This window comes from Xenopus laevis, chromosome 6L (assembly GCF_017654675.1).
Source record: "Xenopus laevis strain J_2021 chromosome 6L, Xenopus_laevis_v10.1, whole genome shotgun sequence".
NCBI lineage: Eukaryota > Metazoa > Chordata > Amphibia > Anura > Pipidae > Xenopus > Xenopus laevis.
The window spans coordinates 44,527,370-44,545,355 of record NC_054381.1 but is presented as its reverse complement, the minus strand read 5'-3'; the positions used below and the strand labels follow the sequence as shown (position 1 = coordinate 44,545,355).

General features: G+C 37.6%; 1 protein-coding gene across 3 annotated transcripts in view; it reads left to right on the top strand.

The window, feature by feature from the left end:
• cpvl.L (carboxypeptidase, vitellogenic-like L homeolog) overlaps positions 1–17,986 on the top strand; it is an 81,114-nt gene that overhangs the window by 13,407 nt on the left and 49,721 nt on the right. For all 3 annotated transcript variants that reach the window (NM_001112841.1, XM_018266144.2, XM_018266145.2), the window contains 4 exon segments: positions 358–437; positions 4,661–4,727; positions 16,455–16,577; positions 16,859–16,990. In NM_001112841.1, coding sequence (NP_001106312.1) covers positions 358–437; positions 4,661–4,727; positions 16,455–16,577; positions 16,859–16,990 — 402 coding nt within the window.

Genomic DNA, 17,986 nt, shown 5'->3' with positions numbered 1-17,986 from the left:
CGAGCTTAGTGAATCGGCCCCTGTGTGTTCATGTTGTATTTATCCCATCACATTTAAATAACTGTAATTAAAAGAACTGTTTAAATGGGCTTTCCACAGTATTTCTTTGTGTATATTGTGGATATTCCAAAGAATTACTTCATCTGCATTCCATTTAATATGCGCATGTGTTTTCCAGTTTTTGAGTCATTGGTTTTTAGGATTCAACTATAAACCCAAATCATAGCTGGTCAGCTGGGACCTGTAAGTCTGTTGCGTTTACGTCACATCATGAAAGCTGAAACTCAATCGAGAGTATTTCAAGTTCTTATGGCTACTCGTTAACACATTTATGTCATTTGGTTATTCTTTTTCTAGGTTGGGACTGGCTTCAGCTTCACAGATGATGACCGGGGTTTTGCAAAAGATCAGAATGATGTTGGACACGATTTATACAGGTTTACATTTATTTATTGTGAAACATTCTTACTTCAGATATTCGCACAGAAACCCAATTTTCCTACTGTAATCATTATACAAGAGATGGTATAATTATATCAGAATTGTTTCTGGTAGTGCTTGCAGTGTCAGTCTGGTCTCAGACATTGTTCTCATATCAATCTATTTCTTTATTATTTATAAGCTGATTTGTATGTTTTTACAATACAATAATCAAATTAATGCGAGTAATAGCAATAGGTATAGTCAATCACAAATATTAAGTGCCGTATGCTATGAGACAAGGGTAAAGAGGTCACTGCCCTGTAGATCTTGCATTCAAAGTGCAGAGCTGTCAACTTTTTAAAAATAATTTATAATTCAGGGGGATATGTGGTACGCTGTGCATGCACACATTGCTCAGCTGACTTCACTGAAATGGTCTGCTCATGTGCACATTGGATTTTTGTAAAGTCATTGGAAATTGAGGGGAATGCTTAAGAGTGACCGGAAACCAGGAGTCGGAGCCCAAAATTTGGTAACTCCCTGGTAATGGCTTTGAAAATGGGTGCCTTAACCTAAAGACACAAATAAGTAGGTTATGAGTACTGCCATTTATAGTGGTTGGGGCAAGAAACAAAAATTTAATCATGTTCTGTGCTTTAAGAGCTAATATTTGAGTTTAGGGGTAGTGTTCCTTACCTCTGAAAAATCTGTCACCACAAGGGACTTAAAAGGCACTCACTCTTAGAGGAACTGAAGTTGACACGAGGAACTTTTTTAAAGGCAACTATTGTGAAAATTCCCAATTTAATAAGCTTTTTTTTTTTTTTAATGGAAATAAAAAAACTTTATAAATATAAGCAATAAGCCTATATGCCATTAGCTTTAAACTCGCTTGTAAGGTAAAGGCCATACATATACTTGTAAAACAACGGTACAATGACTTAAAAGAACTATATCCTAACATGCTAAATACATTATACAATAAAAAGCAGCGGGTACTAACACCCCAGATATATTAAATATAGTGAAAGGCAGTGGGTCCCATAACCCCTGACACACACTCCCAAAAATCAGGTTACCTGAAGGGTGGAGCAGGTCAAAATTAGCTCAGAAATCTTCTGCACTCTTGAATATGCAACCTTGCGCCTCCTGATTACAAATGTCGCCAAGGGGAAGATTGGAGGAATTGATGGTTGATGACGGGGAGATAAAAGTTGAATGGATGAAACACTAGCTGCCTGAAAGAACTTGCTCTCCTGGCTGAACTTACTACAAGCACAGAATCAACCATCATTAACTAAGAGCCCCTCTGTTTAGGACTTTGATTTTGGACAGTATTTCTTGTCCAGGAAGTAGTCAGAGCAAAGACTTGAATGGATAAATGCATAGTAGATCATCGACTTTTGGACAGAATTTCCTCTACATGGTTAAATTTTGTGTAACTTTGAATTTTTGAGTTTTTTCCATTTTTTTCCCCAGTTTTGGCATAATACAAATATAGGGGCTAGTTCACTTTGTGTGCCAGGGTTTCAGCAGGGCACAAGGAAATGGGAAGAATGGGAATCCGAATAAGGTTAGATGTGGTAAAGGTGATGAGTAATTTGAAAAAAGTATTATGAAGGCAAAAGCTTGTGGGTATGGGCAGGAACCAGCAAACAGGAGGAAAGTAAGGGAATCTGGAAGAAGGATTTGAAAAAGCTGTTCTTCTTTGAAGTAGTAGTTGAAGGCATTACATTTTGCCAAATGTTATATATCATATTGGAGAAGGAATGTGTTGATGAGAGCAGTGATGCAATTATTTCAACAGAACAAAGTATGGGGTGTTAAATTGAAGAAAATACTTTTGGAAGCAGACAAGAAGAATGAACATGAGTAGACACTGGTAGCAAATTGTTGACACAGGCAGATTCTAGTTCTCTGTTAAGTATATCTTCGGGGGAGCATACTGTATTAGTGCATTTATCCAAGAAGGCAGACTGCATTATTCTTTCTTGTGGCACTATTAAATTCTTTTTAGTTCACTAGTGAATGGTCTACCTAAGCTCTGTAACCCCATAGAGTGCCTAAAGATATAGAGCAAAAGAGCTTGCACTCTCCTGGGCACATACATTAAGAATTCGAAATCTCTCCAGTAAATGCCCTAAGGGCCCTTACACATGGACATTTGTTCCTGTTGTTTACAAGTAGTAGTTATAGGAATTAGAGCTTTCTAGTTAAACTGGCCACACTCTGGGCCTTTGAAATATTTATATTTTATGCTGCTTGGTTGGTTATTGTACAAAGAAAGCACTTAAGAATTAACTAATATGACTGATTCCATGAATCACTTCTCCAAAGTGGGACCTGATCTAAAGGTTGAACAGTAATCCCATGCACATCCCCATCTGCATCATCAGACAACCGTGTTGGCCAATCATCAAAATTTTAAGGGGTTCCAGAGTTAAATTTAGTCACTTTGCTGATTAGAATTATTCATGTTGAACCATTATGTAAAATAAAATCATATGGTTACAATAATTTGTACTGTCCCTTGTGCAAAGGACTATATGCTCTGTATGCTTGACATAAGTTATATTGGCTATGAACAAACTTGGGTGATGGCCTGTCTTTGCAATATCTGTTGTCTGACATTGCAGATCACTTCTGTGCTAGCAATGACTTAATACTATTAGGCTGTCCCCCAAACTGTTGCGCCACAGCCCAAAAAACAAATTGTGAGAGTTTATAGCACATGTTGATGGTGTAGGGAGGGACAAGTATAAGACTGATAAAGCTTTGGAAAATTACAAGCATGGGAAAGTGATGGCGGGCATGTTTTCCTAAACGGATTAAAATCTCTTTTCATACAAGCTTCGTAAAGTCCTGCAGCATGGATACAATTATATATCGATCTCTTAATAATTCCATTTCAAGAAGAGAAAGGAAATGTTAATGTACATTTAAGTTGTCATTCTTAAATCATAGTATGAATAATGAAGGCGTAACGTTTATTAAATAAGCACTACCATAACTCACAGAATATCATTTGGAAATCCTGCATCAATTGGCTCTGTGCAGTAACTCAAAGCAACAAATCAGTTTTTGTCGTTTTTTTTTTTTTTTTTTTTAATCCATTTCTAGTAGACTGTTGAAAGCTATTTGCTAACTGCCTGCTATGGCTAGCTGGTTGGGGGCATTTTTGCCCTGTACGTTAAATGAGCCACATGGTATTCTAAAATTGCAATAAACGACAGCTTTTTTTAAAGCCATGCTTTGTGATAATAGGGAAACCCCTGTTAGTGTAAATAAGGTAAGTGCAGTGCCCTTATAACTGAGAAAGGTACTAGCAAATTACCTTCGGTATGCTTTATGGTGCCATGATGACCTGCTGCATAAATACAGTGTGGTTGAAAGTGAAAAAATGTAGGGAGCATTGTTGCATTCATTTCCACAGATTGCTAAAAGAGTGTGGTTTTTACCCATTATTCACTGTCCACTAAATTATTCATGGGCCTAGTGTTTAAAGTGGAAGAAAAGAGATAATCATTGGGAAGCAAAAATGTTTAGCCCCCCCTATAATTACTTACCTAGTACCCAGGCTGGGAGCATCTGCTGCTGAAAAGTGTACAGGCCCTGGGAATTATTGCAGGAGTGCCAAACCACTATCCTATTCTATGTTCTAGCTGGTGTGCATGCATCTGTGAAAAGCAAAACTTAGAAATAAAAAGGCTGCTTTTTAAACTACTGTGCTTGCACACCTTGCCCAAGGCTATAGAGAAGATCAAAGAAGCAGAAGAAAATCACTATATAGTGCTCCTACAGAAGTACCCCAGACTAGTGATGTATGGGTCAAGAAAATCTTGGGTATCGGGCCAGCCCTCACATCACTACTTTAGACCTGTGTAGTTTTCATCAAACAGGAGCCCTGGCCGAGGGTATTAACAATTTAAAAACAACCAGTGCTGCCATCAGTAACCATGGGCCCCCATAAGTTCGCAGGACCCTTTCACCATGGGCCCCAATTATTAACCCACTGGTTCTATGCCACATAGTGGGGAGGGGGGGATTCTATATAGGATAGTAGGTTCCAAGATTGTTGCGTGAATAGATGGTAGCTCTAGAGAAGTTAGCTAGAAATGTTTGGCAACACAACTGCAGCAGTGTGACAGATTTCAGTGGTATGGATTACAATATTCTATGAATGTTGGTAACACATACGTTCTCAAGGTCACTCACTTTTTTTGCTCTTTTTTTTCAGCGCTCTCACACAGTTTTTCCAGATGTTTCCTGAGTATCAAAAGAATGAGTTTTATGCTACTGGAGAGGTAAGCACTTCTGCTGAATTTGAAATAAAGATAATCAACAAGTAACCTTTAGATGATCAAACATTAACTAGTTACCTCAGCTGGCAAGTGTGATATTTATAAAACAACCCAGAAATGATCAGGTCTGCATTTCTGCCAGTGGATCTGATATTCTCTTTTGGTTCAATGCATGTTGTTGCATTAATATCTATACAAATGGTGACTGATTACAGTAACTATATCTCTTAAAAAATTCGACTTCGACTATTCGCCATCTAAAACCTTCTGAGTTGCTGTTTTAGCCTATGGGGGACCTCCTAGAACCTATTTGGAGTCAATTGGTGGACTTTGAAAAATCAAAGTTTTTTTGGGAATAACTTAGAATCGAATGCGCTATTCCTTCGATTTGTGTGATTCGAATTTGGTGAATATGGACCTATTAGATTGAAAACTGACCTATTTGACCAGTAAAAATTCGACCCTTGATAAATATGCCCCTTATTGATGGCTGTAAAATACTGAATTGGATTATTCTGGCATGATAAATAAGGACCACTGACTTTGTTTTTGCTGCTCCTATAGCAGAGCTCTGACGCATAATGAAGGCATGGTGATTTGTATATCATCTCTATGGATATGCATTTGTGCATAGCACTCTAAATGGCCAGTATAATTTAGAAATTGTTTATCTGTAATCATAAACTACATTGACTCCAGCTGACAGTAGCATGTTTGTTTGAAAGCAAATTAGGGTTCCGGATAAATTATTTGCCTCTGGCCTGCTGGAAGTACCTGTAAATCCTGCATATGTTTGAAAAGTATATCAACAGTAGTGGTCTAATAAGTGGTGAAATGGTTCCATAGTTGGATTTAGGTTGAAAAAAGTCAAAAGTTCAACCCCTCCAAATGACCACCAGTACATGTATGTATATAATATACAGTACAACCCCCGTTTTACTTTTTTCAGGGGAAAATGTATCAGGGAAATGCATAATATATTGGTGGGACCACAAAAGATGTAATGTGAAGGGAATGTGTACAATCATGGGATATAAAATTGAGGTTTAGCCTTGGATCTTCTGCTTGCTCATAAAAATCACCCAAGTCACTGTAAAAGGCATTAATATAATCTGCCATTACAACATTGTCTGGCAGAGCATTCCCCAACCTCCCTACTCTCACAGTGAAAAACCACCTACGCTGCTTCAATTTAAAGTTCTGTTCCTAAAGTCTATCAAGGAGTGACCTCTTGTTGAAAGCAAGTAATGTATATTATTGGAGGGTTTGACCTAAACATTTTTCTGAAGTTTAAAACTCTTTTTTTCTAATGTGGGACATGCATGCATGAAAAAGAAGGATGGAATAATACATTTATGGACTTAGAGTCAATACACACCATGTTAAAACATAAACAAAATAATTAGAATGATAACGCAAAAGAAATGCATATTATCTTCATTGTTTTTAATAAAGCAGTAACATGATTGTTTTGATCTACACATACTTTCTAATCCTGTAACCAGGAGAGTTTGTTTTAAAGAGATAATGAGCTCTGTATAAAGGGGGGTATGCAACTGCTGCTTGTGTCTTCAGCTTACAGATAAGGAGGCTTTCATTATACAGGGGAATTACATTTGATTATTTTAAAATACACTGTATTTATCAGTGTACGACATGAAAAACATAGATTTTTTTTTTTAAAACCAGAAGGTAGAATGAACACAATCCTTACTGGTGCTGATCTCTTAAACATATTGTCCCTTTAAGCACAAGCTCATTTAAACATTCAGTGGACTTTCTGAAAGAACCAACTGATGTGAAGTTCTATATTTCTACCTACCGTCTGGCAGTTGGCTGGGTGTCTGTATGACAATAAAATCTTGGCAAAAAACACCCTTCTTTATATTATATGTATCAGGTTTTAGCCTTTGGTTGTCAAAGTGAAGTCTGGGCTCGTGGCCAAACGTATGCTTAAACATTATGAGCTATTTAATATGGTGTCTATACTGTCTTGGGTTTCTTTATCCTTTTTTATTTTTCATGATTGTTTCTCTCTGGAAGCCGAGCTCTCCTTTTCTTTGTCCAGAGAGGTTTTACTTTACATCTATATACTGCTGACCATTCTAAGTAGCTAGAGAAGCTGCCAACTCAGAGATGTGGTTATACTTTTTCATTTATTTTAGTAAATGTTTAAACATGAAGTGATATGTTGCATGCCAAATTGAGTTATGTTATGAATTTATAATTCTAAATTACCCTTCTGGAACTTATCCCCATCTAACCTTGAATTTGCACATAGCAGTATGTCTGTGCAGATAAGAGCAGCAGTTGAATGGAAATCTAGATCCAAATTGTAAGTTCTTTAAGGTAAAGTATTGGGGGAAAAGGGTGTTCTATTTTTATGAAGAGAAACGCAAACCTCCAGCACAGATGGGTGCTATAGTTAGATTATATCTTGGATGCTGGAGTCATATCTAGGTTTTACAGAGGGTTCTTCCTGAAGGATCACTGAAGTGCCATGGGATCCCCAGGATGTGGCACAAAATGAATTGGGGTAGGCATTCTGCTTTGGTATGCATTTTTCTGTTCGTAATAAATATTATTATGGTATGTGAAATATATATATATATATATATATATATATATATATATATATATATATATATATATATATATATATATATATATATATATATATATATATATATATATATATATTTTTTTTTTTTTTTTTGAAAGGAGAACTAAACCCTAAAAATGAATATGGCTAAGCATTTTATATAATGAACTTATTGCACCAGCCTAAAGTTTCAACTTCTCAATAGCAGCAATGATCCAGGACTTCAAACTTGTCACAGGGGGTCACCATCTTGGAAAGTGTCTGCGACACACACACACATGCCCAGTGGGCTCTGAGCAGCTGTTGAAAAGCTAAGCTTAGGGGTCGTCACAAATTATCAAGCAGAAAATGACGTTTGTCTGTAATATAAGCTGATTCTATAGGTCTTATTATAGAATTCTGATGCTAATTGCACTGGTTTCTGTGCTGCCATGTAGTTATTTTCTGTATTAATTACTAATCAGCCTTATTTCTATTCTATGTGTACTGTATATTGTGAGTGGGTCCCTCTCAGTAAGTGACAGCAGCACAGAGCATGTGCAGTGAATCAGCAGAAAAGAAGATGGGGAGCTACTGGGCATCTTTGGAGATACAGATCTTTACTGCTAAAGGACTGTTTGCCTTGGGCTGGTACAGAAGCCCAAAACATAATGTAGAACATTTCTAGGCTATATCTTCAGTTAAGCTTTAGTTCTCCTTTAAAGGAGAAGGAAAGGGCTTTTATACTCGGGGTGCCAAAAGTTAGAACCACCCCCAAGTGATTGTATTTACTTACCTGACACCCCGGGCCAGTGCTCCTATCCGCAGAAAACTGCACCAGCCCCGGTCACCGACCACAGAGTGATCCTCTTCCTGATTCTTCCTTCAGCTTGTGGCTGCGCATGCACAGTAGAGCGAAAAGCCAAACTTAAACGAAGAAGCCGGCTATTTCGTTCAACTGCTCATGCGTCTGCCCCGGGAAATGTAAAAATCGGAGAAGACAATTGCTCCTTGATGTTCACTGGCAGAACCCTGGGCCTGTGCAGTTTTCTGCTGATAGGAGCAATGGCCCGGAGTGTCAAGTAAGTAAATACAACCACTTGGGGGTGCCTAACTTTTGTCACCCCCCCCCCATAAATAAAAGCACTTTCCTTCTCCTTTTAAAATGTCACCCCCCCAGTATAAAAGCACTTGCTTCTCCTTTTAAAACAAAAAAACTTTATTTCACATACAATAATATTTATTACTAATGGAAAAATGCATACCAAAGCAGAATGCCTACATCAATGCGTTTTGTGCCACATTCTGGTGCTCCCATGGCACTTCAATGATCCTTCAGGAAGAGCCCTCTGTAAAACCTGGAAACTAAAGATTGCTGGTCCTTACCAACCATATGCATTCTTAACATAGGGCCACCAAGGAGCCAGCGGCTCTGATAGAACTGCAAGATCCCTATATTTTTATGTGAAGAAGTGACATTATTTTCTGCCTGAGCATAGTCATCTAAAGCTGGCCATAGATGCAAAGATTCGTACGATCGGACTTTCACATCTCCCGACCAGCCACTAACCATTCAGATCAAAGTCTTACCAGTCAGATTAGTTAAAGAACAGATCAGCAATGTTCTGCCCCTGACGGCAATCGTACGATATCTATGTCCAACCAAAGCCTAGTGACAGTCTCCCACTGAAAATCGTACGATCGGCAATACACGCAGAGGTATTATCGGCAGCCGACAGAAATTTTCTAACCTGTCCGATCGACCAAATGACCGATCTCCGCCGGACGAAAAATGTCGGGACTCTACACACACGGTTCGAAAATCGTACGAATCCTCGATTCGTACGATCAGATCTTTGCGTCTATGGCCAGCTTAAGGCCTAGGACATACAGAAAAGAAGGCATTTAGCATGGTCGCCTGTTAATGCCTGAGATAGTGTGGCAAATCCCTGCTTATGGCCCACGCTGGTAGTCTCCATCCAGAAACACAGTAGCAAGGGATTTCATGCACTTTAAGCACTGCTGTTTTCTTATTGAGCACAGTATTGGTCATAATGCGCTGTGCCATACACACAACATTCACTTTGTATGCTACTCCACATCTCCATTACTTTAGCTGCATGTTTGTCTTTCATAATGGCAAGCTTCTTCATGATCTAATAAAATGCAGTGATTGCTCATAGACATTCCAGAAATTCTGTCATATAATTATGTCCTCGTAGGAGTAGACCCAGTGTGTAGAAATATGTTAAGAATGTGGTACAACGCATATAATTTATATATTTTTTCAATTCCAAAATTGCAAATCATATAATTACAATCAATTTGTGTATTTAATTCTGTTTATGCAATACTTTTTTTTAAGAGATTTTTTTCCCCCAATATTCACATGGGGTAAATTTGTGCTTGATGAAAAGCAGATGCAAGTCGGATATTGAGTAAACAGTTAACTCCCAAAGGTACATACATGCGAGTGTCCATTGCAACACTTTAGAAATGCAGATCAGTCTCTTGTGGAATATCGCGTTTGTAAATGGAACAGATTGTGTCATGATTTTTATGACAGTTTTTATTTCTAAACTACACTGTTTGCACTGCAAATAATTCACTCTACCATATAAAATTTTGTTCCTGAACCAGCAAGTGTGTGTTTTTTTTTTTTTTTAGTTGTAATATTGGTGTGTAGGCAGCAATCTCAGGTCATTTTGCCTGGTCATTTACTTTCAGAAAGTGCCAGCACTTTAGGATGGAACTGCTTTCTGGTAGGCTGTTGTTTCTCCTACTCAATGTAACTGAATGTGTCCCAGTGGGACCTGGATATTTACTATTGAGTGTTGTTCTTAGATCTACCAGGCAGCTGTTATATTGTGTTAGGTAGCTGATATCTGGTTACAGTACTATTGTTCTGTTGTTAGGCTACTGGGGTGGGGAAGGGAGGGGAGTGATATCACTCAAACTTGCAGTAAAGAAGTTTATTAGAGCACAAGTCACATGATCGGGGGTAGCTGGGAAACTGACAACATGTCTAGCCCCATGTCAGATTTCAAAATTAAATATAAAAACATCTGTTCTTTTTGAAAACGGATTTCAATGCAGAATTCTGCTGAAGTAGCACTATTAAATGATGCATTTAAAAAAAAAAAAAATGTTCCCATGACAGTATCCCTTTAATATTCCACTTTAAAGGGCAAGTCAACCCCAAAAATCCGGGTTCCTTTTATAGACCCGTGCTGCCCCGCCAATGATGTCACAAATAGGGCGGGGCATAAAGCTTGCCTCTCCTCTCTCCTCTCTCACCCACGGTGTGAGGTTGGCCCGACCCGCTCGATGTGCGGGTATCTGGCCTGACTGCACATCACTAGTTTTTAAGTTATTTGTATATGTAATGCTATTGAAAGCAGTGTTTGTCTGTCCCTGTTTGCTCTCTGTCTTAGACTGATACAATGCAAGACATGCCGCTGATTAACAGACCTGTCTTTGTTGGGGACTAAAGGTGGCCATAGACGTTACACTTACGATCTTTCTAGTAAATATCGTTCACTTCAATACACACGTGTAGAGCTGAATTGTCAGATGTACAGGTAGAAACAATAGAATTCTACCTGTACCTGATGATTCAGCACTAACAATGGCCAATGTCCAGATGCCTTCAAAGACGCCCAATCGCCTGACGCCTGATCGAGCCGACCGTTATCCAAGTCTCCTGCCGATATTGGTCGGCTCGTCTCTTACCATACACTACATAAATATTGTGCGAAAATTACTTTTGTATGATATTATTGTTCCGTCTATGGCCACCGTAAGACTTTTGAAACATTGTTTAAAAAGTAGAAAACAGGAGCAGTTCTTTTTACAAATCACTTTAAAAGCACTGAAAATGTTTAATAAACTATACTGGAAAGTTACTTAATTATGTTGTCTTTTATTAGTTACATTTTTATTTTGGGGTTGGGGGGAAAGGACCCATATACACCAGAAACTCTCCTTCCTGTGCAGGTTTTGCAGTAACCTAATGTTGGGGGAGTGGACTGCTCATGTGGATCTAGCTAATTGTTATGAAATGAATGGGAATGCCAACTGGAGTTGTGCAGTTACCCTAAGCTGATAACATGTTACAGACGTGTTCACCATCACAGAGAGCATAGGGCCACAAAAACAGAGCTTGGTTTTTGCACCTTGCCTTGCTCAGGGGCTTAACTAAATAGGAAGCAGACCCTGCAGCTGCATGGTGCCCCAGGAAGTAAAGGATAAAGTCCTGAAGTGGGTTGGGTACCCGCGTGTTACCCGCAAAAACCTGCGGTACCCTGCAGGTAGGAGTTTCGGGAGTGGCTATAGATGCGGGTCGGCGGTTCTCCGGGTTTGCGGGTCGCAGGTCTTCTCAATAGTGAATTTTACTACTTTTGTTTTCTGGCCACGCCAACTTCTAATGATGTCACTTGAAGTTTACGACAGAACTTCCCTGTTTCTTGATAGTCAGCGGATCGGGTTGTGGATAAGGCACTTGCGAGTCGGGTAGCTGGTCCAAGTAGGTAAGTATGTGGGTGCGGGTCGGGTTTAACAAATTGGTTTTGCGCAGGACTCTATTATAGGGGCCCCATGAGGCCCTAATTCATATACAATTTCAATAAATATTGGTCTCAACCTCTCTACATTTGGGGGGGGGCTTTAAAAAGAATATGCTTTGGGACCCAGTAATATCTGCTTATGCCACTCTCCTCACTATTAGTAAATGTGGCCTCTTGATAAATAAACTTGCCAGTGACCTTTCATTCAAAATGCCAGGGCCCTGTACACATGAATTATGAGTACTTGTTTATGATCTCAAGGTGCAACATGTACTGGACTTAAGGCCTTGTGCTTTACACTTGCTTTGCTTTGAGCTGTTGGCAATCCAGGGTTTATTTTGTGTGTTCATGTAGGCGTACTTAGTTGTGCCAACCAAGTTTTGGACTAAAAAAGCTTTATTGACGTCACACTTAGAAATACACTCCATACGGCTGCCACAACTTGTACCTGATTTATCAAATGAGCAGAAGTTTTGTTTAAGGATGATACATTTCATTGCGTGGGCTTTTTTAACGTTAAACAAATAACCTTGGAATCCTGTAAAAATTTTGCACTGTGGTTTGAATCATGCTGGGTTATGAGACCTTTTTTTTTTTTTTTTTTATACTCATCACCTAGTTCCAGTATAGAAAATATGCAATATGAGCTAGCTGGATCTTTACAACACAAAGTGAGGCTAACCTCATGATGCCAGCAGCTGCAGGATATTGTGGTTTTCATCTTTACGGCTCGTCCTGTTTTTAGAATTTGTTTGCAAAGAGTTTTTTCTGCCTGATTTATGGTCAGCAACCAATCTAAATCCATCCTGTCGTGTGATGAGTGATAGTTTCTCCACTTATTTATACTAAATGTTTTTCACAGGCAATCAAGACAATAATCCATGTAATTTCATTGCAAATGCAGATAACCGTTCGTGTAAGAGACCCAGTCCTTTCACTGTGAGGGCCATTTTTTTCTTTGCCCATATTTCTCATTTTCCTGTTTGTTCTATTTTCCATTTCTGTTTCTTCCCCTCCTATTTTAACAGTGGTGATCCTTGTTTACAAGGGCTACACCTATACAACACTAAACTGAAGACCTGGATGGCTGCATTTTGAGTAGAGTTGTGTGTAATTCTTAAGTTTTCTGTTGAGCAAAATGGGAAAACAATAGAGACAATTCCACAAGCTTGTCATTGCAGATTTGTCAAAATAAAGGTTTGACCACAAGACACTCATAACTTTTTAAAGTTTCTTCTCATATGCTCTTTACATAGGTCTGTACAGGGTATTTGCTGCTGTTTTTAATATCCTGGCAAACCAATTGCTTCTTATGAGATAATGAACCGTGTTCTCTAGTTGCAAGAAATCTTTAACGACATTTTCCATTTTGTGTTTTAATTAAAAATGGAATATTGAACATGCGATTCTGATCTCTCCAGCACAAATCTGGCTCAAGCAATTAGTTATATATAAAACAGCTTGTGCTTTCGTGATATAAAAATGACTGTTTTTCTTGCCTTGAAATGAATGAGGCTGCCAGACGCATTTGTCTCTTCTTACCAAAATTGAAACCAGTTGCTATGTTTTCTGAGGAGAAGAAGCAAGCAGAGGAAATGAGTGTTTATTTCTTCCAACCCAAACTCATTGTAAAACAAAAAAAGAAGGAAAAGTAAAAAAAACTCAAATCATTTGAAATGCATTCTATTTCTGCCTGTAGGTAGGTGAGCTGTATATTTAAGAAATTACGTATATCCAAGAACAATGCACAACCGTTTGATATGCAAAAAAGACACTCAAGAACCCTGACTAATCTTTTACAGGCTTGTTTCTGTGCTGATAAGCTTTGATCATGCAATGCCTGAAGCAGTCCTGAAAACTTGCATTTTGTAATACAGGTATAGGATCTGTTATCCAGAAAGTTTTGAATTACGAGATGGCCATCTCCCATAGTACATAGTACTACATTTTAATCTAATAATTTAACATTTTAAAAATGATGTCCATTTATCTTTGGAATAATAAAACAACACATTGTACTTAAACCCAAAAGCAATCCAAATCTTAGTTTCGATTATTTTATGTTTTAAATGATTTTTTAGTAGACTTAAAGTATGCTGAGCTAAATTACTGAAAGATCCCTTAAACAGAAAACCCCTGGGTCCTGAGCAATCTGGATATAAGGGCTCATACCTGTATACTAATTTTGCCAATAGGTACCACTTTGGGAAATTCATTTTAGCATTCCTGTGAATCTACTTTATTCTTTCTGCATGCACATTACATTTACAGTTAAATGGACGAGTAAATTGGCCAGAATGTGCACACAAACATTTTGGCTTACAAATGTACAAAATAAGTGACTTTCATTCTTAAAATTAATTTTGCCCATCTCAGATGGGATGTTAAAATGGTTAATAATTCTAAAAACGTGCCTTGAAATGGTATTTGTAATAATAAGAAGGCTATTTTTACATCTGCAAATCAACTTACAGCAAACACTGCTGAGGAACCAAGAGTAATGTAAGCTAAACAGATGTAATTGGATCCCTCAGTAAATATCCCTTCCTACCCACATGCCAAACTATCCCATGATGTTATACCAAGCATACACCTCTAACCCTCACATCTCCTCCTGGTAGTTGACTTGATGCTACTATCAGTAAATTATTATAACTCCTCTCTCTAATGTATATTTAAATAGCCAGTGGCACCTTTAAAATGTTGCCTATTTCAAAGCACAGACAGAGTGTACATTAGTCAGAACACCAATGGGTCATATACCTGCCGAAAACCCACAACAATTTGGTAGATATCAATATCCCCATGCTTTTCACAGTATCTCTTTGACATTGAAAAGTTGGTCTATTGTGGACCAAAATATTTTTTACATTCATTTTTGCACAACTCATTTGCACAACTCTTTTTGACTGTTGCTTTTAGACTTTATGGGTTCCATATACTGTATGGAATCCTTTTTTTGTGTCCGGTTATTTTAAGTTTTCAAGATCTAATTAATTTTTTTGTTATGTTGCAATTGATTTGGAGTTTATTTAATTATTCAATATCTAAATCTGATTTGTACAAGGAAGTGATCTGGCCTACTTGATGCAACTATCCTTGATCTTACTATCTGCAAAATCTATTAGTCTCTCTCCATTCTCATTTGTTTCATTGTGGAGACTGATTACCTATTATCTCTCAATATTCTTGTTCTTTCCCGGTTTTAGCATTCATGTCTCCAATTGCCATTTTTATATAATTTTTGGGGCTACTGTCATAGACCTGTTCCAGTTTTTGGTAGAAAGATTCTTTTGTGTCTTGGTCCTTATCCTCTGTGGGGCAGTGTATATTTATGATGGTTATATTATGAAATTTTGATTTCATTCTGACCTTGCAATTTCTTTTGTTTACAGCTTGAAAGGCTATTATGCTGGATTTTAGTTTGTCTACCACAGAAGCTTCTCCAAACTCTTTGCCCCAACTTTCTTTTCCTGTGTATGTCTTTGTGTCCCTGATGCCCTTTCCAATCCATCAAGTTTCTCATATGGCCGGTGATCTGTATTTTCTAAGTTCTCTCAATAGGTTTACTTGTGCTCCAGGAGCAAATAGTGATCTTACATTCCATTACTAGATGTAGGAAACTTTATATCAATCTACACAACTTCAACCTTTCCTTTGTGTTATCCTTCACTGATCAGAAGTAGGGCAAAAATACTAACATAATGCAATTGCTTCTGTTTTGGATAATATTGCACCTATCACTGCATGCTACCCATGAAACCTCAAACACAACCTCAATACTTTCCATTCACCCCAACTCATTCATTTTTTTGTGCATAATTGAGCTAACCCTCACCTTACACTTTAATTCAGTGTTTGTTAGACTTTTTTTTAAAAAATTTTTTAGGCCCCCTTGATGACCAAACTTTGTCATGGCCCTTTTAGCTTATAACAAGGTTGCATATATAGGAATTAATTGATGCAGCAACCATTCAGCCTTAGTTCAAAGAATATATAAATGTTCAATCTAGATCTCATCTTACATGTCCCTGATAAAGATCCCACTCGTGATCAAATCTTTGGACTTTTCTATGAATCCTTTTGGGATACAATGCACCCTGTCATCATCCTTAGAACTAGTATTTAAAGGGTTAAATAAAGCTGTGAAAAATGTAATACAGGTATGGGACCTGTTATCCAGAATGTGTAGGACCATGCTTATAGAATTTTTCTGTAATTTGGATCTCCATACCTACTAGAAGTCTACTAGAAAATCATTTAAATATTTATTTAGCCTTCTATAAGGTTCATTATATCTTAGTTGGAAACAAGTACAATGTACTGTATTTATTATTGCAGATCAAAATGAAAACATTTGTAAAGTTTTGCTTATTTTATTAAAATGGACTGTATGGGAGATGGCCTTCCTGTAATTAAGAGCTTTCTGAATAACAGGTTTCACTTAAACTGATCCCATATACTGTATTAAAATATCATGACACTTCATTATGCTAAGATATTCTTGTTAACCGCCAATAACAAGGTACACATGTAAAACAATTAACAATATTGTATTTTCTTTGTTTCCATTTCTGTCTACAGTCTTATGCAGGAAAATACGTGCCAGCCATTGGTTATTATATTCACACTCACAACCCAACAGCAAAGGTGAAAATCAACTTCAAGGGAATTGCCATTGGAGATGGGCTCTGTGATCCTGAAATGGTAGGCCATTTTAATTAAATTTACATTCTTTTCAAGGCCAAAAGGAGGTTGAATTCCTTTCTCCTTTTACACATTGTTTTGATAATGCTTTGCACACTCTCAGCTTTGTAATGCATCATTAGCAAATGTTTTAGATCATGAGTAAATTTCATGTATCAGGTTTAGGCTAGAAAGGATTTCAAATTTGTGATTAGAGAAAATGATTTGGATTAAACACAAGCCTGTCTCACACGAAGGTAAATGATGCTAACAAATACTGCTTTTCTTCTTTTGTCTAACAGATGTTGGGTGGCTATGCTGATTTCCTTTACCAAACAGGCATGGTGGATGAAAATCAGAAAGCCTTTATCCAGCAGCAAACAGATTTGGCAATAAAGTATATCCAGCAGGAGAAGTGGATTGAAGCCTTTGATGTAGGTATTGTGCGTCTCTATATAATGGTAAAGTCACGATGCAAACCATCTGATTACCCATTATTTGGGTCAAGGGACAATTAGAAAAGAACCAAAGCAGGAGGAAGAACAGAGAGGATCAATCTAACATTTCTTTATTATTTTATTTATTTTTCTTGGCATTTGGTTATTAGATAGGATTGTTTTTGAAGATCTTAATATAGCCTCGTTATTTAGGGTTCAGTAATTAAATGTCACATGACCTCAGTGTCTAAATCATCCAGTGGAAATCATGATATGCAAAGATCTTGCTGTACATTGGATACAACCCTCAACCCCCACTTTGTGGTAAATATTGTGTATAAAAGTGGGTGATCCCCATTCTACTGCATTTTGCTTTGTTGCCCATGGTAGAGGTTAATACACAAACTCCTTGCAGATAAGTGCCCAGTTTGGTATCAAACAGCATTAACCACTGAGCCACTGTGGAGCCTTCAGATACCTTTGATATCCAGAGAAAGCTGTTGCCATGATGAGAGATACAAGATGCCTTAAATAGTTATAGTTACATTTTTTTTTATTAAAGGGGTTGTTCCCCTTCAAACAACTAGTTGTTTTCAGATAATGACTTTTTCCAATTACTTTCTATTTTCTATGTGTCACCGTTTTTCTAATATTGAAGTATAAAGTGTCATTTTTCACCTTCTAAAGCAGCTCTTGGAGGGGGGGGGTCGCCGACCCTGTATACTGTTCTAAATTGATACATTAAGTTGATACATTTCTTATCTTTGTCCCTTCTGAGCAGAATCTCTGAGTTTCATGAAAGGAAACTGTTGACTTGAAACAATAGTTGCTAATTCTCCAGATGCTGCTGAGAAATGTATCGACTAAATGCTGCAAAATTGTAACAGTTTAGAGTCTGCGCCTGAATTACTGAGCTGCCAGACTCAAACACCAGAGATGGGAAGATTCAGTTTTAAACTTAGATTTTGGAAAAACAGTAAAAAATAAATAATG